This window comes from Falco punctatus, assembly GCF_963210335.1.
Source record: "Falco punctatus genome assembly, chromosome: 13".
Classification (NCBI taxonomy): Eukaryota; Metazoa; Chordata; class Aves; order Falconiformes; family Falconidae; genus Falco; species Falco punctatus.
In genome coordinates, this window is record NC_137593.1 from 861559 (window position 1) to 884353 (window position 22795).

A 22795-nucleotide genomic window follows, 5' to 3' on the forward strand; every position below is an offset into this window, starting at 1 on the left:
GCGAGTCCGACTGGGAGCGGTGAGTAAGGGCTTGGGAACCCAGAGCATTTTTGGGCTCTGGGCCCAATCCTGCTTCCAGAGAAGTTAATGGGAATTTTTCCTTCTAAAAAAGGGATCAGAACTGCTCAGCTTGGTCCCGCAAGGCCCTCGGTGCTCCTCCCTCAGTGATCCTTCAACCGCAGGCTCCCCGCTTTGCATGGGGGGAGGGTGGTCCATGGGTGCACCACGAAGCCCACCGCGGGTCAGGTCAGCCCACTGCAGGGCACGTGAGATGGGAGCGTGCTCCTGAGGCCGCTTTAGCTCTGGCATTGCAGTGACATTATCTGCTGCAGTGACTTCTACACAGTCTTCAAGGAGATAAGGTTTTCTTTTAAATTGAAGTAAAATGCTGTAGGAGAAAATGAAGTTTTCTGCGTTAATTGGGTCTAGATATACCCGAGGTCTTGAGCCCTTAAACTCCACGCTCCCAGGGGCACCGTGGAGGAACATGCAGGCTCTGGGAGCTCACTGAACCAGGCAGATATGTCAGGTTTTCCGAGCAGGTTGCCAAGCTGAAGGCAGCAGTAATTAGGCCTGGATTCACCATAGAAAGTAAGTGTCTCCGGGTGCGCAGGCGCCCGAGAGCCGGTGCTCCAACATCTGCCGAGTTTGCTTGGAGAGGCGCAGGCGGGATGGTGGCTGCTCTGGGGCTGGTGCTGTGGAACCGCCTGCCCTTCCTCCTCCTCGCTGATCCCCGAGGGTCTGTGCTCGCCTTCCTGACTGACACTGGCTGTTTCGGTGTTGCTTGTGCCATCTGGTTTCCATGGGAGAAAGGTCCTGTCAGCTGCACGTACTGATAAACACAGCATGATTTACTTGTGAGAAGTAAGCTTTAGTCTTTTTTTTTTTCTTTTTTTTTCTGTGAGACTCTGAAGCTTTGAAAAAAAATTGGAACAAAAAATGTTTCTTCCAGTGTTTGAACAACTTTATTAGTACCTGCACAGCATTCTTGACGTTGTACGATCACGGTTGGTTTTCAGTGAAATCCTTTCTGTATGTAACTTCATACGGGAATCCTTCAGTGCTCAAATACCTAGGCAAACTTAAATGGACTGAGACTTCTTCCACAAGCAGTGAAAAATCAAAGGTAGCGGGCCCATGATACTGATAATGTAATTATGAGCTTTTCAGCTTTTTGATGTGGAACAGTTAAAAATGTTCTGGGAGCAGGCGCTTGCTGCTATGACTTAGCTTTGCAGACTGCTTAGAAGAAAGTCCCTGGGAAGGTATCTTGCTTGCTGCTTATCAGCATTTTATTGTGCTTCTGTATTTATGTGCAAATATATTCCATAAATAAATCTTTAATGATAGAATCTTTTTCTGAAAAGTAGAGGCAGATATCTTCAGTTCTTCTAATTAAATACAGCTAACAGTGGTAACTAAAATATAAGAATTTGAACTTCTTTCACTCATTTTTCAGCGTGACTGGCAAAATCATTGCTTTGAGTTAGTTGGCTTGTTTTGTTCTCTACAACTTCTAAGCAATCTGTCTTTAATCACCATTTTTATGAAAACTGCTTTTTCTCAAATCTTTTCAGAAGCTATATTCCGAATATTCCGTGGGGTTTTGTAAGAGTAGAATTTTAAAGTTTCATATTTGGTATTTTTAACTGGCTTTTAGAGGTAAGAGTGAGAGTACAAGGAAGGTGGTAGTCTTTTGATGTTTTTCTAAAAATTCCTTCACTGTGGTGTTCAGTTTGGGTGGCTTGCACAGGTGTGTTAATGGGAAAGGGGATGCATTGAGGAGAACTGAGGATAGGCAGGAGTCTCCCATGTGAGAAATACTATGGGAAAGCAGATAAAAGTAGTGGAGGGTAGGCAACGATGAGAAATGTTTTGGGTATTATGCAAGCCTCCGCAGTTGCTGTGCAGTGCTGCGAGTTAATCGGAGCAGTGCTGGGGCTTGCAGGGGCCAGCGTGGGATCACTGGGTCTCTTTGCCCCAGGAGCTGGGGGATGGCTCAGCTGTTGTGCCTGCCTGAGCTCCCCGAGCACGTGGGCTCGCACCCTCACTGTCTGCTTGGCAGCGGGAACCTCTGCCGTGGCTCTCCTCTAGAAAGAAAACAAGATGAGGAGCTGCAGAACTGGAGCTCGGCACAAGTGGGCCTGAGCACTTTTTAATATTGGGTTTTCCTATAGCGTCATTCTTAATGCTGTTATTTTGGATTGTTTAAAAGCCAAGAATGTTTATAAAGTAACTAACGACAGGGATGTAACCTCAATGCTTTAGATACTTTAAAAGTGGTGTAAAATTTTTGGTCCACACCTGTGGTCCTTTGACATGCTAGCTTCAGTATTTTTATTCTGTTGTGGCAGGTGTTTTAGGGAAAGTGATCCATTTTTGTCTTGCATGGATATAGAGGCCATTTGGTCTGTAAGAATTATTAATGGGAATGTGACGGTTATGCGTTCTGTGATGTGGCACCAGTTGAGCATAGGAAAGGTTGCCTACACAGTGAGCAAAAAGGGCACAGGTCACTTCTCGGTCAGGAAGGAGCCTGTACCGGAGGCCAGCCTGTGAGCCCTGTGCGCAGGGTTTGGCTGGTGCAGGGGGCAATGCCACTCCCGTGGCCTGACCGAGGCAGAACGAGCCAAGAGCGAGGCACAGGCATGTGGTGTTGGAACAAGAGCAATCTGGCAGCTATTACGATGTGAGACCATGAGGAAAACTAGGATGCAAGGGGGTAACACAGAGGAGTCTGTGTTTGTTCTGCCTCGGAGACTTTCCTTGATTATTCTGTGTAAGATGGGACCTCAGATGTAGTTCATGTAGCTCAGCCGTGCAACAACCATAAACAAAAACTTAGCAAGGTAGTGGGTTATGACCCAATCCATAACCCAGAAACAAAAATTATTAAAAGATCTGACTGGCCGAGCTGGAAACCCCCTGTAGCTACCGTTTGTGGTGATGCAGGGGAAGGTGCTGACACACTCACTGTACCTTCCATGCCAGGCTGCTGCCTACTTGTTTTCTTTTTAAATATAAGTTTACTAAGCTGAGATAGCAGTCTGTGGGTGATCTCCTGTGCCTTTGTGTGTTGCACCAGCAGTGTCCCTGTAGCTGGTTTTGCTTGGTTGCCCCAAGACCCTGTGCTGGTAGCGGCTGGGGTTTCTGCCACAGAGCTGCAGGTGTGATGGTGTTGCAACTCCCTCCCCTGTGAGCACAGACCTTCTGGTTGCTGCAGTAATAAAAAATGATACCTTTTTCATCCTCCCCTAACTTCATCTTTATCACTCACAGCAAAAGGCTAAAAATGAGAGAAAAGTTGTATGCAAGCATGCGCTGAAGCAGCGTTACACCATTACACCAGCTGGGTCATTCAGGCATTGGGGATTCCATGAACAAAATGAGCATTAGCAAAATTCATCATCAAACCCAGCTCTTGATGGAGGGGGGAGGAAAGCTAGGCTTAAACCCTGCCACCTCGCTGCCATCTCACACTGGAATGGCCTTGCTCCCTCCATCACTCATGGCAGTTCTTCTGGCTGAGGTTTGGCACAGAAGCAGCTGTTTGAAACAGGGGCTGTTAGTGCATTGTTTTTCGTGATTATTGTTAGCTATGTAAATACCATGATTCAAGATGAACAAGCATAACAATAAACTATAGCAAATGCTGATTAAAAAATGGTCTCAAAGACATTTTTCACATCTTTCATAAAATAAAACATAGTCATTCAGGTTTTGTTCCTCTTTTTTAATACCAGTGACTAATTTGGAGCTTTTCCTTTGTGTCTAAAGACACATATTTTTATTTAGCTTGGGTGAGATTGATGTGATTAATTTTGCATCATGTTTCTGTGCTGCTGAGCACTGTATGTGTAGTCATCTCTGTTAAATCAAGGAAAACGTCTCCTAAATTTGATTAGTTTGGCTGTACGCTGAAGAATCATTTTGCTCTTGTATTAGTGCACAGCAGTTATCTTGTATACCTCAGATGGTGACAGAGCAGAGAGAGTTAAAGACACCTTTGTCTAGGATTTCGATTTTTATGTAAATAATGAAAAGAAATTACTTTAGATTCATTGTATTTTCTGTTAAGTCATACAAGTTTTTACTATCTTGGAAGTTATTTATCAATTTATTTATTGATAAATAAAGCGTAAGGCCTGAGTGTATTGAAACAGAAAATACTCTACTTTGGGTTTGAGATTCTTTGAGAAATGGAAAGCTTTGAACAGAAACAGTCAGCTTTGTTTCCTGTCTTGCAACAGATGCTGGAGTAGTTTTCCAGCACTGTCCTTGCCCTATGCCTCACATTGTGTTGAGAGCAGCCAGGCATCCACCCTCACACGGAGCTGGCAGTGCCTGCTGCTCCGTGCAGCCCCGGCATGGCAGTGCTGTGACTGTCCGTGACTGGGTGATTTCAGAGGTGTGGGTCCCTGGAGGTGCTGTGCCAGGGCGCGCTCCTTCAGTTCGTGCTGCACCAGCAGCCCTGTTTTCACATGTTCTTCTATAATTTTCTCATCCTTGCAGAGAAGCACGTGATTGTCACAGCATTGCCACAGCTCGCCATTACCGAGCTGAAGTGATCAGGCCATCAAAATCCGAGTTCTAGCTTGCTGTCGAAAGTGGAACTCTGCATAATGTGTTCTTCGTTATCTGTATTCATGTCCCTTTTTGTTTGCCCTCAAGTCAGATGCAAGATGAAGCAATCCACATAATTACAACTTCGATTTGCCTCGCTAGGTGCGTGCCTGTTGATGCAGCAGGTAGTTGATGGTAAGGTGCCCCACGCTGAATTTTGCTGAAGCTGCCCTGATGGGCTCTGCTGTGGTAGGCAGCCTCTGTGGGGCAAGCAGGGGATACTGGGGGTTCAGGGGAGTCGGATGGTGTGCCAGCTCAGAGCAGGTGATGTGAATGGCCTTTTCTGCTTCTGGTAATTAAGTTTAGATTTAACTGGACAGATTCATTTGACATGTGCAAGGTCGCATCCAGACTCCTCATTCATAATTATTCACGTAACAAAGCGGTCATCATGCAAATGGGCAAGAACTTTGAAATCTAGAGTTTGGTGATGAGGGCAAACGGGGAGGGGGGTGCCCAGACTGGGGCAGGTTAGCCAAGCTAAGTGGAGGAGCTCCTTGGCTGGAGCAAATGCTATTAGTAATAATGTTACTACTGACCATATATATATGCCCTAATCCATGAGGTTCTCACCAGGGTGGTCTCTCAAGGCTCATTTTACCCACTGCTTTATCCAGCTATTTCTGGGGAAGGAAAATGCCACCCTTTGCAACCAGGACCCCGCAGCAGCTGCTTTTGAAGGGGAAGTGAAAAATAATGTATCTGATTGTGAAAAGTGAGAACCTTAGCAGTAATAAGGTGCCAGTGTATTTTCCCTCACTGTGCAGTAGACGTTAAGGCATCCAAGCTGTAAGAAGCTCTAGACTGGGTGTCTGCAGCATCCCTCGTGAGGGAGAGCTCCTCTGGGTAGCTTTTCCTCCCTGAAACCATTTGTATCAGCTGAATTTGATGTTAGAGGAAAGCGGTTGCTTCCCTTGCTGAGTCATGGGCATTGCTTTTTTCTAGATGTTGTCATGGATGATACTAATAATCATGGTTCTTTTATATATACATATAAAAAACATTTTATATATATATATTCACACATGTAAAGTTAAAAATGACCTGTCATTGTGGGAATGTTTTCCACTGATGTGCATGTGTCCTTTTTGCCATTGTTATAAGTAGCTCCTGGTTTTGAATCTCAGTTATGGGACTCATCCCAAGGTTTGCCATATGGCTGTGTTCTTGAGGAAAACGCCCAAAAACCTGCCACATGCGGGACAGCCTGTGTTACCATTTGGCTGCAGAACCAACAGGCACCTCCAGCCTGCTTCCACTAAAACAGGCAAGACAAGTAACAAGAATTCTGAAGTCATGCAGGTGTGTGATGCAGGAGAGAGTAGGGAGTGTTCTGGGTGTGAAATGTACCTTGCTGATGGCAGGGGATGAGATGGAGCAGGCGATTCGGAGTGACCGATGTGCCGGCCACCGTGCTTGCTCTCCCTGTGCTGCCCCAGACATGGTGCGGGGTTTGTGGGAGGCTGATCCTGGTTTGATGCTGCTGACGTAGGTCATCTCACTCCGCTCCTGCATCACTTGGCTTATGTATGTGTGCAGTTAATCAAACAAAATGTCTTTAATGTGCAAGAGGCTGGTTAATAAATAGCTCTGTGCTTTTTGGAAGAGTGCATAGTTATTTTGTTGTGGTCTCTCAAATGTCTTTGTATGGAAACACAGTGTTCAAAATTAATATTAATTGAAGCAACCACATAAGACTGATTTTAACAAATAGCATTTGGTTATTCCAATTCAGTTTTTCTTTTTTTAAAAAAATACTACTTGGAGTTTTAAGTTGGATCGTTAGGTTACTGTTGTTTTTAAAGATAAAGAACTTCTCTTTAGATTCATGTGGGAAATGACACTTATTTTATGATTGAAATTCCCCTGTGCCAGTATAATACAGAACCTTATATTTCTAAAATATATTATGTAAATGTTACGGTAAAGGAATTACAGGATGCATATGTTTTCACTACCAGAAACCGCATTTGCAGCTTCAGTGGTGTGGATGGATACATGAATGCTTTGTAATACATAAATTGATGGCAAAATGGTTTAAATGCAGAGTAGTCCTTCCTCCCATTTTGTGCCTCTGGCTTACAAGTTGAAAGAGCAGAATAATAGCTAGCATGCACACTTCCTAGTCTGGGGACAGACACTGATCTTTCCTGATTTTAGTTTATAAATACCCATCCATCTAATGCTGTAAGATGATCTGAATTCTGCAAGTCCCAGATTTTATGAAGGACATTGATATATACCATAGGTGATAAAAAAAGAATTTCAACAGGTCTGTCTCTTGATTTGAAAGTTGTTTTTTTTTTTAATTACAGTAATAGTGGTTTATTCATAACCATCTACCTTTTAAAGGAAAGCGGGTGTATGGAATTTGCAGTATAACTTTCTGACTTGAAAATAGCATATACTTTAAAGTAAGAAAATATTGGGCTATGGGATTTGTATGTCGGTGCCATTACACTGTTGTTGACAGTTGGTTCACAGTTTGATTAGGGATGTAAATCTTGGAGAACGGATTTGAGGGCAATACTGTATTTCTGCACACTGCAGTAACATGTGTGCAACTGGAGGCACTTGTTGCCTCTTTTTTTTTTTTTTCATTATTTATCCAGTTTTTGTGAACTGAGTACACTTGGATATGTTAAATTCAGATGTCATGTCACCGTTAGGTGTTTCTGCTAAAACAGTTTCAGAAACTGTGAAATATGCTCAAGATAAAAACATGGCTGATAAGGATCTAAGAAGCCCACTGAAGTCAGTGGGAGGTTGCACTGCCTTCCCAAGCAACTCTGCCAGAGCTAAAACAGTACAGCAATAACCTTTAAAACACTATTGCTAGTACTACTACTACTAAAACTATGTGTATTATGCAAAATATCTGGGTCATAGAAGTCGTGTTGGCAGTTTTTTTTACAAATCCGGTATGGGACTTGCTTAGTAGGTCAGAGCTAAGAGGTGATTGTAGTTCTACCAAGCTCTCCAAGTTGCAAGTTGCTGGGCTGTGGGGGGCTGTGAAATATGCCTCAAATGGTGCAGATTCTGGCATTCCTGCTGTGGAACTGGCTGTTTTGTGCTGCTGCCTTTACTGTGCTCTACTTTTTCCTGATATATGTGAAAGTACAAAATTGAGAGAGGGGTCTTTTTGCTTTTATGTACTGTTGTAGGGGTGTAGCAGTTCCTGCAGAGCTAGAGTACGAGACCAGTTAGGTTTGTTTGGTAGTAGTTTACTAAATAATATTTTTCTTTAACCAATCCTTCACTGTTATATGGCCAAGACATTAATTAGCTCATTGTTTCTGCTTAATTTTGTGACAGCTCTATAATTATATCCCTCAATAGTGCCATGAAGTAATTGCTGTGTCTTTTCCAAATTTCACATTGAGATATGTTATTGGTAAACTTTAAATTTGGCAGAGAGGTGTTTTGAAAGTACTGTAAGGCAGTCAGTAATTTTTGTATTTCTTTATTTAAAAGACATTGGGCAATTTCAGGCTTTGAGACTGCACTGTCAATGTAAATAGAATGTTGAGTTTGTTCCATTTCCTATCATTAGAGTCATTGTCATGAGGATGAATTCATGTTATGTAATTATCTGTTCTTGCTGAGAGTTCTCATGTCATTGACACTGGTGTTTTCGGCTTCCACTTTCTCTGAGCATGAAAACAGAATTCTTTACTGCCATGTTCTTCTTTAGTGTTGTGCTTTTTGCCTGTCCAGCTTTTTATATATCTTTCTTTCTGAGAGACGTGTATGAATTGAGATAGAGAAAACAGGAACGGCCAGCAAGCCCAGTTACAGGAAGAGGAAAAACAATGGCTCTTTGGGAACAGTCCCCAGTGCGGTGAGGCACTCCTATTCAGATAGCCTATTTTCGTCTCAAGGCCTGTAATGAGAAGAGGAGGAAAAACATATTGTCAACTGGGCTGTGCAATATTTCTTTATAGCAATAATGGGAAGTAATAAAACCAGAACATATTTATTCAGAATTTAGAAACCATAATCCCATGGTCCTTTCTGTGTTAGTTTCACTTTCTTGGGTACTTCCAGATAACCTTTCCATTGATTTGTGAAGCTGTTCCTTAATAATTTATTTTCATTGACCCAGCTCAGCAGACAACTAAGTCATCTATCTTACTCTCTTACAGAGTGATTTCTCAGTGTTCCTTCTCCCTTTTTGTCTTTTTCTGAGAACCACTTTTTAATAATGCTTTCAACATTTTTAGCTTCAATTTCCTTGTATTAGCACTAATTGGTGAACGTGAGGTTATGCTTTGGCCAAACCGATGTTGCAGCATTCCCAAGGCAAGCAGCAAATACTTCCAGATTTCAAAAGGTGAACTGCAAAAGCCACCTGTGGATTAAGAACAGCCTTTAGTACAGAATGGCCTACTAGGTGGAGTCTGGAAGCTGTCAGCCCCCAAATAATTTGTAATTAAGTTAATAAAAATCAGCTCACTGCTTTTCATGTCCCCTGACTATGGTTCCTCCTTTTGGATTTGTTGCAGTCTTTCCCTTGTTGATCAGAGACAGCCCAAAGAGAGGCATCGTGTTTGTCTGCTGGTTTGGTTTTTGATTTTTTTTTTTTTTTTTTTTTTTTTTTTTTTTTAGACAGTGGTATCCTTTAGCATTTGATGCTTACTGCGGACTCCTTACTGGCTTGGGATATAACAAGAGAATTTAAAAGTGAGGGCAAAATAGTTTATGCAGATAAAAAAAAACAAACACAAACCTCAATGCTAACATCTTCCTTTATTTAGTGGAGATATTGAAGATATACCTCTGGTCTGAAGTCAGTCTTTATTTTTGCTGGAAGGCTATTTTTAAAGCTGACATTTCTGCCTGTGTTTTCACAGGTAGGTAACAAATTCTGGCAAAACAATTTTTCTTCCAGTGACTGTGCAGACAAAATATACATCTAGCACTTCTTCACATTCAGAAGATTTACCTTTGAGGCATCACGGTTCCCTGGAGTAATGGTTTTCTTTTGGTAGCTGGCAGCCTGCAGAATGAAGGGTGAAATTTTGCCTTGTTGAATGCAGTTACAGGTATGTCACTGACCTCAACAGGAGTAAGATTTTGCTCGGTGGAAGTGGCTAGTCCAGCTCCAAATAGAAAACTTACTACAAAGCTAGGAATAAAACATAGTTTTATGAGTTTTACTAGGAATATTACTTCTTTCACTACATGAGAGCACAAAAGATAGTTTTCATCTGTTTTTGTTTTGTGTGTTGCCTTTGTGCTGTCTTTCTTTGCTTGTTACGGGTGATGACTACTGTAATGAGAGTGAAATTAAGTATCTTGTTTTGAAAATTTGGCCTTTAACTTGCTTTGACTTTAGCATGTAAAACACATCAATTGCTGCTCTAACTCCTCTTGGTGTTTGGAAAAATCAATGCTTGGTATGGATTGTATACCAAACTTATAAACGGGAGAAAATCTTTGTTTAGAGCTGTTTCACAGCTTTGTTGTAGAGCTCTTCCTGCCTTCATCAGTATCACCTTCTCCTGAGGGATTCACAGGGAATAAATGTTTGTAAAATATAACACTCAAAAGTCATCATTTTGTGCTCTACAAGAGTAAGGGTGGAAGGAAGCAGATCTATTACGGTGGAGAACAAGGTCAAGTTGTGGAACTCCTTGTTGGGAGGCTGGCAGTGTGTTTTATGCTTCTGACAGCTCTCTGATGGGAATGGCAGTCCTGCTCAGTCCAGCACGAGGCGGCTGGGGATGCTGGGATGCCCAGGTGAGCCCGCTGCTGTGCGGCCGTGGGCAGGCAGCTTCATGAGGTCCTGGCATGTTGCTCTGCATTTTCAAATCTCATGGTGCTAACCTGCCATGGCTGGGTAGTGTGGCACAGGTGGGAGAACCAAACTTGTTTCCCTGCGCACCTGTTATGGAATGAGTTTTCAAGACCTGAGTCTCGGCTGTATCCCCAAGTGCTGATCAGTAGTGACTGCTGGCACAGGATGACTGACACTCTTGAGTTTTAGGTAGTCGAAGCAAATGAGTATCTGTGTTTACCAAGAAGACACCTAGCGGTTAATTTGTGCTTGCAAGTAATTATGCACAGTGGTTTGTCTCTTGCTAGCAGGGATTAAAAATGTGGGCACGATTACAAGTGTCCCGGCAAGGAAACCAGAGTGCCTGTGTTATAATCTTATTAGCTGTATTAGGTTGTGTCTTACTTCTCCTGTAGTTTGTTGTTTTAATCACTTAGTCCCTGGGAAAAGACTGTTCATAGATTTTCCTCATCTTGTTGGTTTGCATCCATGCCAACCAGCTTCCAGGCTTCCCAAAGATCTGTTCCTGATTCCAGTGTCAGCGATGCTGCTTTGGGGGTTGTGGTGGTGGTGGGAAACAGGAAGGTGACGGAGCAGTATCTTTAGAAAGACAGGGAAGGGTGGGATGCTGTTGGGGGTTGCAGTGCTGGCAGGAGAATTTCCATGGTTGGTGTTGCCCACGGGCTGTGCTGTGCATGCCCTGGGCAGTGCTGCAAGGGCCTACCGGCTCTACTCCAGGCTGCTCTTTCGAGATCTTCAGGCTGGGACAAGAGTTGTAATTTATTATAGAGCTACCAAAGCTGGGCATCTCGTCTCAATGAAGTGCCCATTCCACCACTGGCATCTGAGGGGATGGGTTTACGCTCTCGTTTCTCGATGTTAAATGCCTGGGTGTTTTTTTAAGTGAACGATGTTTATCACGAGAAGTGTAGTGCACCTGCAAGATATTAGTGGAAGGAAGCTGAGCGCTGAGTAGCGGCGCGCTATTTCCTGGGGCCTGGGAGGGCAGCGGTCCGGCCCGTTGGCGGTGGCCCCGGGACGCCCTGCGTTGGCCGCTTGGGCTGCGCGGGAGCGCGGCTTGGGGCCGGCGGGTCGCCCAGCGGGCACGCCGCCTGCCGGCTCTTCTGGGCGGGTCCCGGGCACGGCCACAGCGTGGTGGCGGGCTCCCTGCGGGGGGGGCCCGGACCCTGAGGCGGGGGAGCCGTACCTGCGGGAGGGGGGGCGGCCCCCTGAAGCGGCCCGTACCTGCGGGGTGTGGGGGGGAGTTCCCGGCTCCCTGCGGCGGGGGGGCCGTACCGGCGGGGGCGGCGGGCGGGCCGGGGCCCGGCGGGGCGGGGCGGGCCGGCGGACGGTACCATTCCCCGCGCGTGGGCGCTCCGGCGGCGGCGGTGCGATGGTCCGTCCCCCTCGCTGCATGTCGGGTAGGGCCCGGGCCCACACGCTCGTCCTCCGGCGGCCGGGCGAGCCCCGTCGGGCGGGCGCTGCTCGGGGGCAGCGCAGCCAGCGTCTGACAGGCGCGACCTTTCATAAGACGGCCCCCGCCATTGGCTTGCTGCCCGGAATATCGCTGCAACGCTATCTGCGATTGGCTCGCTCCTGATCATGCCTGGCTCCGCGCGGGGACGCGGCCCCTCTCCTCACGGCCCGGCGGCGGCTGGCGTGAGTGTCCTGCGCGGGGCGGCGGCGGCTCCGCGGGACCCCCGGGATGCCGCCCGCTGAATTGTAACGTGTCTCTTCTCTCTGCAGGTTGGTACTAAGAAGTGCCTTTCCTGACGTCTCTGCTGCTTGGGACCGCTTCTAGAGCAGCCGCTGCTTTTTGCCTTGCTTGCTGCCAGCTAGACTGCGACGACAGCGCATCCGCCAGGCACCCCCCTGCCGCCCGCGCCGAGGGGCCGGCGCGCTCGGGCCCTGCCCTAGCCTGCTTTACTGTAAAAATAAAAGTTTGCTGCGAAGGTCAGATATCTTCCGCCCGAAAACCAAGGAGAGGAGGAAAAAAACCAACCCACAAACAAAAAACAAACAAAAAAACCCAACCCCAAACCACCCTATCTTGATCGTTGCTCTAAACTGCTGCATCTGTCTATGCCAAACTAATCGATACCGATTGCACCACAAAAAACCCCGCTGCAAATTCAGCTGCGTGGAGATCACCTTCCAGACAACTTTACCTGAAAGTAGCTTGGAAATCCTGTGTTGGAGGGTCTGCCATATTTCCAAGCTTGCACCGTGGGCTCCGGCCAGCACTCGGGATGGGTAACTGAGCACACCAGCCTAGCCCCGGGCTGCACATTTTAACGTTCACCTTGCCGGTAACCCTGGCGTTTCTCTAAGTGCAAGACCTCTGACAGTGTCACGCTGTGAACTCGTGGTGGCACAGCTTTTCCTTGAGAAAAGCCACCCAATTTTACACGTACTTTTAAAATAGGGAGTGGGGGGGGGGGAAGAAAAAAAAATTCTGGAGGTGGCGCTTTCATCATTTCCAGTTTTATCAGTTCAGCTACTCGTTTGTCCATTTTATTGGAAATTTTAACTACCTGTAAAATCTAAAGATGGCTGTTAGTGTCACGCCGATTCGGGACACAAAATGGCTAACGCTGGAAGTGTGTAGAGAGTTCCAAAGGGGGACTTGCTCACGACCAGACACGGAATGTAAATTTGCACATCCATCGAAAAGCTGCCAAGTTGAAAACGGACGCGTAATCGCCTGCTTTGATTCATTGAAAGTGAGTAAATATTATATTATTTTCAAGGATATATGGTTAATGAAAGACACAGTTGTAGCCAGAAAAACGCTGCAGCCCAAATGGAGCAATTGCTGTCTGCCAGCAGCGGGATGTTTTGCTGCTCTTATTTTATTGATGCTCGTTGATTTGTTTTGCTGTTTTCCTCGGGGGAAGGGGAAGGATAGGGGAAATGAAGGGAAAATACGCTTGGCAAGGCTCAAATCCCCCGGTATGGCTACAGTGACTGGCTCTTTGCCTCCGAATTATCCTCTGCCTGTAGCTGGAATAAAGGGCTCTTCACGTAGAAACAGCAAAGTCACTGTAAGGATTCTTAGTTTTTAATAGCACAAACCACGTAAGCAATATGAGGATTTGTTTCCATCTCTTAACTACCAGCAGGTTGTTGGTGTCTCTGGACAGCTGATGGTGAATCTTAGAAGAGTGTTTTCCTCCCTAGGTTATTTAGGTATCTGTGAGCACCCTGCTTGTATTTCTATGTTTGGGACTGCTGTGGTTATCCTGCCTTTTTCACAAATGCACTTGCTTAAGGGAAGGCCAACACTTAGCAGAAAGCAAGGTGCAGAGCTCTAGACGTGCTGGAGCAGGGAGGGTGCAGCCTCATTGTGATTTTTAGGAGGGATGCCTGAGTTAGGCACTATAAATGTATTGCTGCTATTCTGCTGTAGCATAGTTTCAGTAGTTAGACATGTAGATCCCGGTGCCCTCCCTTAATTTCTTATGAATTAAATAATCTTAACATTTAAAATACTTATGCCACAAACAGTGTGGAATTAATTCAGTAGAGTCATTAAAAAAAAATATCAAAAGTTGGAAAATGGAACTGTGTCTGTCAGGTTTTTTCTGCAGTATAATTTTCTCTTCCTGGGACCAAATCCCAGGAAGTGGAGCAGAGACCGAATTGGCTTGTGGCAGAGACATGCTTTGGGGAGGGAGTTGGAGCTGTAACCAGCTACTGCAGGTTGCTTGTGTGGCCAGGTCCCGATCGCAGCAGGAGCTGGGCAGGAAGTGGGTTTGTAGCAGTTTTATATAAATCCTGCAGTTTAAAATTCCGGAGTTTAAAAATGTATCTCGTCTCAGATCAGGGTAAAGAGTGAACCTTTAAAATGCTCTCTGGCCCGAAATATCTGTCCCCATCACCCCCAGCCATGTTTTAACTCACTGATTATGGAATGGTTTTGTTTCTGTGTTGTTCAGATTTAGTTTACAGTAATTATAATATATGCAGGGGGCAGGGGGAGAAAAATTAATTTTAAAATGTGGAAATGAAATGTTACTATGCATTTACAATAGTGTTGGAGTTCAGGGCAGTGCCAGAGGCCACGGTGCTGACCCACGGTGCTGACGGGCAGTCCTGGCCCCGAGGTATCACCCTCACCGGAGAGCGGCCCAGCGCCTCTGCCTGCCCTCACCACCGTGGCCACCAGCCCTGGGTGGCAGCAAGCCCACCTGGTGCTTTCTTCGTGTGGCATGGCATGAGCCACCACTGCAAGGACACTGTGCCTGCCGTGTGCCGTCGTTGGAGGCTGTGTGGCCAGGTGCAGCGGGGATGGCTGTGCTGCAGTGTTGCTCCCATCCCAGCCTTGGAGGTCTAAATTTGCCTCTGTGTGAGAGGCTGTGAGGGTGAAGGTTCTTTTGCTGGTAAAACACTACCCGCAATGTCCCGTGGTTTAATTTCCCTATGATCTGTCATGGTCGCAGTGGCCTTACCCCACTGGGCTGGCGCTTTTCAGAGCAAGGATGAGACCAAAAAGGTTGAAACAAAGCACTGGAATTAACTGGACATGAATCTCCTTCACTGTGGGAGGCATCACCTGAGTTTGCTGTATGTCATCACCCTCTGCTCAGATTCCTGGCGTCCATGGTCATTGGAAGTGCTTTCAAATCTCTGTGCCGGACGAGGAGGCCTGTGGCACTGGAGCCGGAGCAGCAGCCTGGCTTGTGTCTGGATGAGAGGAGGACCAGGGGCTGGCCAGGCTTCCCCAGCCCCGGCGGTGCAACTGGCTTCTCTGTTGCCCTCAACAGGGCTCTTCCGCTTCCTTTTTTGTTGGAGGAGATAATTATCACCTCTGTAAAGAGCTGCAAGGTCCGCAGATAGTAACTTGGTAACAACACAGCATTATTGCATTGCTTCAGAAATACTCCATGGAAAAGAGACTCTTCTGCCCATGTGAAGCCAGTGCAGTAGCAGAGCTGTAAGCTGGGAAATAATCTGCTATTTAAAAATACAGTGCTTACCAGATATGTTTACTTGTGTTCGTGCTGGAAGGTTTACTTGTAGCTGAGGTGCTGTGTGCTGGCTCCCAGGGGATCCAGTGGGTTCCCTTGCTGTAGGCTGGGGAACAGGGCTGGGTCACGCTGCTGCTGCTGCTGCTGGAGCCGGGAGACCCGCTCGCTGAGTGGGCCTTCACATGTGTTTGTCAGCTGGCTCCTGAGCTTTTTATTTTTTTTTTTATTATTTTTTAAAATTATTATTGTTATTAAAGTAGCTTCTATAATGTATGAGTACTTCTGGTAAACAGAAAATGGAATGCATCCCTTCACTGAATTCCCCGTCCAGTCCACATAGTGGAAAAGCAGTTGCTCAGGTTTTTGTTTTGTTTCAGATCTTTGGCAATCTCTGTGTGTGAAGCTAAACAAGCTCTAGTTACTTGATTAAGTTTTCTGCAATATCAGAAACCGTAGATGTTATGCAGAAACAGTTTAGGGAGATGTTGTACCAGATTTGTCTGGACCCTGTAATGTCAGCTGATAGTTTACCAAAGAAAAAGAAAATGTCTTTGTTTAGGATATTCAAAAGTAATTTTTAATATTTCAGTAATTCGGTGTGGATATAATGTCCTTACTCTTTACTAAAATAGTACTACACCTACACGTTTACCTCATTATTAAGGTACTTGGTTTCTTATAACTCTGTGTAACATTAGTGTTTACCAAACAGCTGCTATTGCATTGTCTCTTGGACATAAGACTGATATTTAGTCACTGAATTTTTCTTTACAAACTGAATGCATCTTTCGCTCATAGCATTCCCAAGGATTCCTGTGTCTTGGAAAAATGCTTTATATTAGCTGACATCAGACAGGTGTGTGGTAGTGCTGCAGAGAGCTGCAGCCCCCGGTAGGAATACTTGCTCATGAGCTGGAGATGGCCGGTGTGTTCTGCTATATTTAGAGCATAAACAGGCAAAGCAAACACTTTCTGAGGGGACCCCGTGAAATGGCAGTACCCTTCAGCTCTGCCGAGCCAGACTTTGGCCTCCGTCCCAGGTGTCCTCCGCGGGTGTTGTGCAGGGACAGCATGCAGCCAGCCTCAAGCAGACACAGCTCCCCTGATCTGCTCATAGGAGGCAAAAATAGATTTCAGAAGTGCATTTTTCAGCTTTGGTAAAGTATTTCCACCCTGCCCCCTGTGAAATGAAAGCAAAACCAATGTGTGTAGGTCTGAAGCAAAAAAAGAGGGGCATTTACAGCCAAGGATCTCTGCTCCATGTTGTGTTGCTGCCTGTGGGTGCCATTGCTGGCATTCGCAAGGGCTGCTATGGAGCTGTGGCACTGCAGCGTTCATCCCTGGACACGTGTCATTTGTTGGGAAACATGTCCTGTGTGTGCACCTTACGGGTTCTTTCTTCATCCTGAATTGGTAACAAGCAGCAGTTGTTATGTGTTAATTAGGAGCGTGGGGGAGGAGGAGGAAGACATGTACGTTTCTGTGACAGTGGCAAGGTAGTGCAAGAAGGAGGTCAGGGCCATGTCAATCAGCAAGATTTTATCATTTTGCTGTTGAATACCCTGCTTCATAATTAGTTCGAACTGGAATCTGCAGGACTGTCCTGAGGGTAGCGCGTTAATCAAGATAAATGCATCTGGGATAATCTAGCCCTTAGATATTAGTAGGATAATTTTAAAACAAGAATGATTATGTAGTGTATTCAAATTGTGCGCTTGAGTGGCTGAGTCAGCTCCAGTTCTGGCTCTGCGTTGTTTAAATGCCGTAGGATTTTTTTCCTAAATTTGGATGCCTAAAAGCCTGTTAAACTGTCTACAGCAAAAATAAGCTCTTGAGTTCCTAAATCAGGATGCAACAGAAATTAGACTTGTAGCATTTTTCTTTTTTCTTCCCCCCCCCCCCCCCCCCTTGGAAAAATACGCTGAAGTAGAATTCATTTTTGAAATTACATTAGCTTCATCAGATGTTCCGATAGATGAGTCATCTGACGTTTCCTGAAAACTGAGATAACAATGTCTTAACAATGGGGAGATGGATGTCAAATGCAAATCTTGTGGGAGGCTGCAGATGCGCCGAGGACACCCCATCAGCCTGCCTGTAGTTTGTGCGTGCCACGTCCTTTGGCTGCCACATCATCTTTCCTAGTTTTTTGAAAGTATAAAGACAGTGAGGAAGAAAGCAAGGAGGGGGTTACGAGGACTCAAGACTGTTTTTCCTGTGGTGCTGCCCAGTTGTGGTCAGCACTGCTGTTAGCTGGTAGTTCTCCACTGCAGGCAGTGGGCTTTGTGCAGGATGGGAGCTGTTGTGATCCATAATGTGCCAGTTCTAACCGATCAGAACTTCATATGATTTCAGCAGCCTTGGTAAACATGGCAGGATTTGGTCTGAATCAGTTTATCCTCTTGGAGCTAACATCCACTATGGGCACTGAAAGTTTCAAATAAATTTTCGCTCTCTTCAGTTATGCTTCTGCTAAGGCAGCTACTTCATGCTCGACTGGATGTCCCAGTGAAGTGTAAAAGCTTTTTCCTGCTCTTCCTTCAGCATCTGAAAAGTCTTGGAACACTCACGTTTCTCTGCTTTTTTGAAATTCTAAGAAAAAGGCAGAGACTACTAGTTCAAGTCTTTACACTGATGACATCTGAGCTTGAAGCTCTGGTGCCTTGTGTATAAAATCCACCAGTATGTAGTATGTTAGTATTTTATCTACTTTTGAAGAAGTATTTTAAAAATGAAACTCATGAACTCTGTAAAAGTGACATGCCACTTTTTACCAAGAAACCTTAAAAAAATATGAATGCATTATTATTATTATTATTATTATTATTATTATTATTATTATTGGTGAACTTGGCAAGCAGCTTATTTCTGCCACCTCAGAGATGTAACTGTTAATTGTTCAAATCTTTCTGCTTCATCACTGCTTCAAAAAATAATGATTTTTTTTTGACTTGTCATTCCCATTTGTGTTATACTTACCTAAGGGTGCAGAATAAGGATGTTACTTATTTTAATACCACAAAAAGAAAAACACAGGAAGTGTATTTCATTAATAATGTGAGGATGGCAGATCATTGGCTCTATCTCTCCTTTAATGAAGGCAGGAGAGAAAAATACAGAAACGTAGTTACAGAGCACTAGCAGGTGACTGTTCAGTAGTGCTAACTTTGTGGTATATGGCATCGCATGAGTGCCCGGCAGTAACGGCATTCAGGGTGCAGAGGTGAGATTCAGCTCAGGGGCTGGGAGGCAGATGGACACATGTCTGATTCCAAGGAAACTTGTAAAGCAGTAACCCTTGCAAAAAAATGAAAATATAAGTAGAGTTCAAATTCCTGAGACGTGATTTGCCATTTTTCTCCTCTTCAGCCTGTGCGTTTGCCAGTAGGCTGAGCTCCAGAAGAAGAAGAAGAAGCAAAAGGAAAGGGGCAAATACATTGGGAAAATGGTGCAATTGTTAGGCCGAATGGCAAATAGTCCATTAAAAAAACAATCAAAACCATGCATGTTCCTCTGTGGGAATATAAATGGCATTTTGAAATCTTACTAGATATTCAGACAGAAGAGTTATGGCTCACTATGGTGTTCGGAGTCCATATAATAGATTCATCTCTACATCTGCAGGAAGAAATTAAAAAAAATGTAAAAAATTGCATTGCAGCATTTGTACTGTCATTTTTCTAGAGGCTGTACATAATAGAAACCAGCGTGGGTTTACAGTTAGGAACTCAGTGCTGTTAGGAACTCTGCTGGGTGCAGTCAAAATCAGTAAAGTTCTGAACTAATTTGTGGGGAAAATATGAAGAGGTATAAAATAAGAAAACCTTGTGTCAAGAATATTCAGTCATTTGTTCCAAGTCTTCAAATGAGTGGTCAGAAGCAGCCTGTGAGGCCTCTTTCCTTCCTGGGGTGACCCCAAGTCTCTGTTTTTCTAAATACAGATGCCTTGTTGCCAGGGTTCACTCTGAAATTTTTTGGAAGCAACAATTACATTCAAGACTGAATGATCACATCTGGGTTTTGACTTTGGAGAAGCATTAATGTTTCTTCGTTGGGACTGTATAGCCTTGTTAGCCCAACTGGATGCCATTTAGGAATTACAGCCCTGGGGGCTGCTTAGAAGTCTGTGCTTCATGTCAGGAATAGCGAAGCTCCATGTTGGAGCTTCTAGCATCTAAGCATGAGACATCTTCTCTAGGAGACTGGCCAAAGCCAAGGCAAGCCTGCAGCCCTGCACCAATTCGGTCAGATTCAGAGTGCCCTGTTACAAGAAAAAAACAGTATTGTTTTGGGGTGGGTTAGTAAATGGCACCTTCTTAATCCTCACTCAGTTTTCTTGTGCTTCCTTCCATGCAGTGTTGTTTTTCCCTATGGATCGGTGGTAGGTGTGTGGGGCTGGGATCAGTGGAGAGCCGAGCACGTGGTCGCCCCGTTCTGCCGCAGCGGTTCTCACCCTGGGAACCAGCTCCTGGCACTGGCCCAGCACTGGCCTGCTGCTGCTGGGGGTCTGCACTTGGGGTGGGGGGCAGGGGGCAGCAGTGCCTCGTGCTCAAGCACAGGCTTGGGGTAGGGAGGGCTTTGATGAAGAGCAATTAAAAAGTATTCCTATGTATTGTATGTCTTTGCTCTGCTCTGTGTTGCTTTCAAAGGGAACAAAAGGGAGAAAGCAGAGTCTGGTGCTGGCTGAAGCATCTTCATGGGGCGGGTGTGTGTGTGTGTGGGGAGCACTGCCTGTGGCATCAGGTCAGCTCTCCCGCTTTGAGGACCAGGATCTCAGACTGTGCAATTTCAGGGAAACTAATTGCTTGATTTTGTCCACTGATTGCCTTGCTGTGTGTTTCCTCCCAGCGGGCTTGTGTTACATGGCTTGGGGGAAATAAGAAGGTGATCTTTTCAGTCTTTAAAGGATATGAAGCCATCTCACTGAGTCTCCGTCTTGCTGGAGTGCTAATTGGCGTGCTCGCTGGCAGCCTTGATCACAAGGGACTGGACTTCTACAGGTGAATCTGCCAGCAGGCGGCACAGTGGCAGCTGATCCCTGCTCGCCTGACTGTGTGAGCCTCACGCTGTGGCTCAGGGATCCAGGCTTTTCTTCATTCAGGGCTGCATCAACAGCACTTAGATTAGTCCCTGTATAAAATAACTAAAGAGATGCTTTTATTCTGATCCCGAGTTCTCTTTCCTGAATTTGCATAGTGCCACTAGAAGGATTATTGGATTGAAATAAGATTTGAGTAAACACTGAATTGTCAGGTACTGAAACACAGGATTATGCAAATAGTAAAACCTTTTTGGAGTTCATATTTGAGTTTATTGAAATACTTAGGACATCCCCTTTGTTAGGGAATGTTAATTATTTAACTGACCCAGAACACCTGTTTATGTAGTTGGAAGCAACTTCAGCGTTTTGATCAAATGGAGAAAAATACTAAGATCTGATGAAGTGGATTTTTAAAGAAGAATAATAAATCCAGCTACTTCATTTGCAGGTTGTAGTGATGTTGGAGTGCTTCACACCAGCCAATGGCAAGCTGAGCTCCTACTGCATTAGTAGCAGCAATGTAGGAGACCTCGAAGGAGCTCTGCTTCATGTGAATCACCAGAAACTGTGCTGGGAACATAGTGCATACCCAGGTAATGCCAGTTTGAGCTGCAGAAGCTCTGCCACGTCCCCGGAGCTGACCCTGGGACCCCCCCACAAGGGTAGGGGGCTGGCAGGGTCACAGCAGAATGGTCTGGTGTGTGCCTCCTGCCAAGCCAGGTCTGTTACCTGTCCGCAGTTGGGCAGTGGGGTTCCCTGAGGGCAGCGGTAGAGCAGCAGTGATGAGTGCCTTCACGGGCATTGCCCCCCAGGGTGTCCGCCTGTCTGACCTGCAGCTGAGGTCTGCTCCATTACAGAGAAACAGAGCTGCGTTGTGTGGGCGCTGCCTGGAGAAGCAGCATCCCTGCTTCAAGTTGAGTAGAGGCATTCCTGGGTGTAGCAGAGACATTCGTGTCATAAACAGGGTCTGTTTCCTTGGACTGCATTTTTTTATATCCCAGTCACTGCATAGACTTCCTGATTGATAAAAGTGCTGAACTCAGCAGCCTTTTGTACACTTTGACTGCCAGCTCTCAACCCTGGAGATCCTGTAATGTTATCTTGCTTTTCAGAAATGGGATACTGGGAGCACAGGTGCTGTTCCAGTGGGAAAATGCTGATGCTTCAGAAGTTTGCTCAAAGGCTGCTTAAGAGTGGTGGTGCTTTAGCAGGAGGGTTTCAAGGGGCTGGATGGGATAGCGGGTTTGGATTGAGCTTCCTTCTCGAGAGCACTTCAAGTCCTGTCAAGTTCCTGGAAAGACTCTCTTCAGCTCCAGATTCCTCTGGACCATTTCTAACTTGGCGACATAGTACAGAGTGTTAGCAAAAAAAGATGAAAATACTATTTGAAGAAAGGAGCATTTTTTAAGGAACCAAAGCTATTTACTTTTTCTCAGCAGGATTTAACTGAATTTGAATGGGACAGTTTCCAGGCTTAAATATAAACATAAGTAGTTGTGAGATTGAGATTTAAATTTGAAAAAGAGGAATGGCGAAGTTTGGAAATTGTCCTTCATGTATGTGCACACTGTCCATCCTGCCGTGCCAGCTGCATGGGAAGGCACATGTCCTTATGTGCCCAAGGGGCCAGGAAGCAGCTGGTGTAGAGAGGGGCGTGCGAGGAGGTGGGTGGTCCTCAGGCCACCTCTCTTGGGGAAATGCCTGTGGGACCCATAGGAGCAAGTGCTCTGTTGAACCTGAGAACATGGCAGTTCATGGCTGGGGCAGATCATGGGCAAGAGTCAGCTCTGGTACAAGGGTGTCCACAGTGTACCTGGGGAGCAAGATTGTTCATTTGTGGACACGCTGAAAAAAACCCCACAATCCAGGAGTAGCCAGGCAGACCCAGGGTAGCTGCAGATATAGTAGGTAACCACGACTTTGCAGGAGTAAAGGTGATTGTTTTATGCTCTTCTTAAGTCTTTCATTCTCCTGATCATGGGTTGAGTTGCTATCAGAGGGAAGCACCCACCTGTGGAGCTTCAGGAACATCAGAAACCCTATGGCATTTTAGCCCCTAGCAATGTTAATGTTGCTTCAATTCCCAGCTTTTCCAGTGTTGTTTTCCCTTTCCCTGTCCTTTCTCTAGATGTGCGTCCTTTTAACAGCATCCTCAGTCTTGAAAGCATAAATACAAGCTGATCATAAACATTACAGGATTAAGATTGCAGGAAGACACAAGAGTAAATTAATTGCTTTACACGTGCTGGAGAGAAATCTAAGGAATAACCACGTGTAACAGTGTGCAAGTGAGCAAGCAGAGTTCCATGATGTATTTGTAACAGCGGTTACACTCTGGGAACACAGAGTGATAATCCATTGCAGAAGTGTATTTCTTTATCC

At 45.4% G+C, this 22795-nt stretch overlaps 1 protein-coding gene and 1 long non-coding RNA gene across 16 annotated transcripts in view; one reads left to right on the forward strand and one right to left on the reverse strand.

Moving 5' to 3' along the window:
• Positions 1–22795, forward strand: part of MBNL1 (muscleblind like splicing regulator 1) — a 110214-nt gene that overhangs the window by 15451 nt on the left and 71968 nt on the right. For 9 of the 15 annotated variants that reach the window (XM_080410261.1, XM_080410270.1, XM_080410259.1 and 6 more), the window contains exon 2: positions 12149–13125. The exons of 3 other annotated variants lie outside the window; for them this stretch is intronic. In XM_080410261.1, the coding sequence (XP_080266387.1) occupies positions 12952–13125 (174 nt within the window). In that variant the 5' untranslated portion in view covers positions 12149–12951. Of the gene's footprint in view, positions 1–11923; positions 12062–12129; positions 13126–20861; positions 21007–22795 lie in introns of those variants that run through there. 3 more of the 15 variants (XM_080410273.1, XM_080410267.1, XM_080410266.1) reach the window with 3 other exon arrangements.
• Positions 9354–11712, reverse strand: LOC308072852. Its single transcript, XR_013931833.1, has 2 exons — positions 11610–11712; positions 9354–11339 (listed from the first exon to the last, which is right to left on the reverse strand). It is a non-coding gene; the product is annotated as an uncharacterized lncRNA (long non-coding RNA).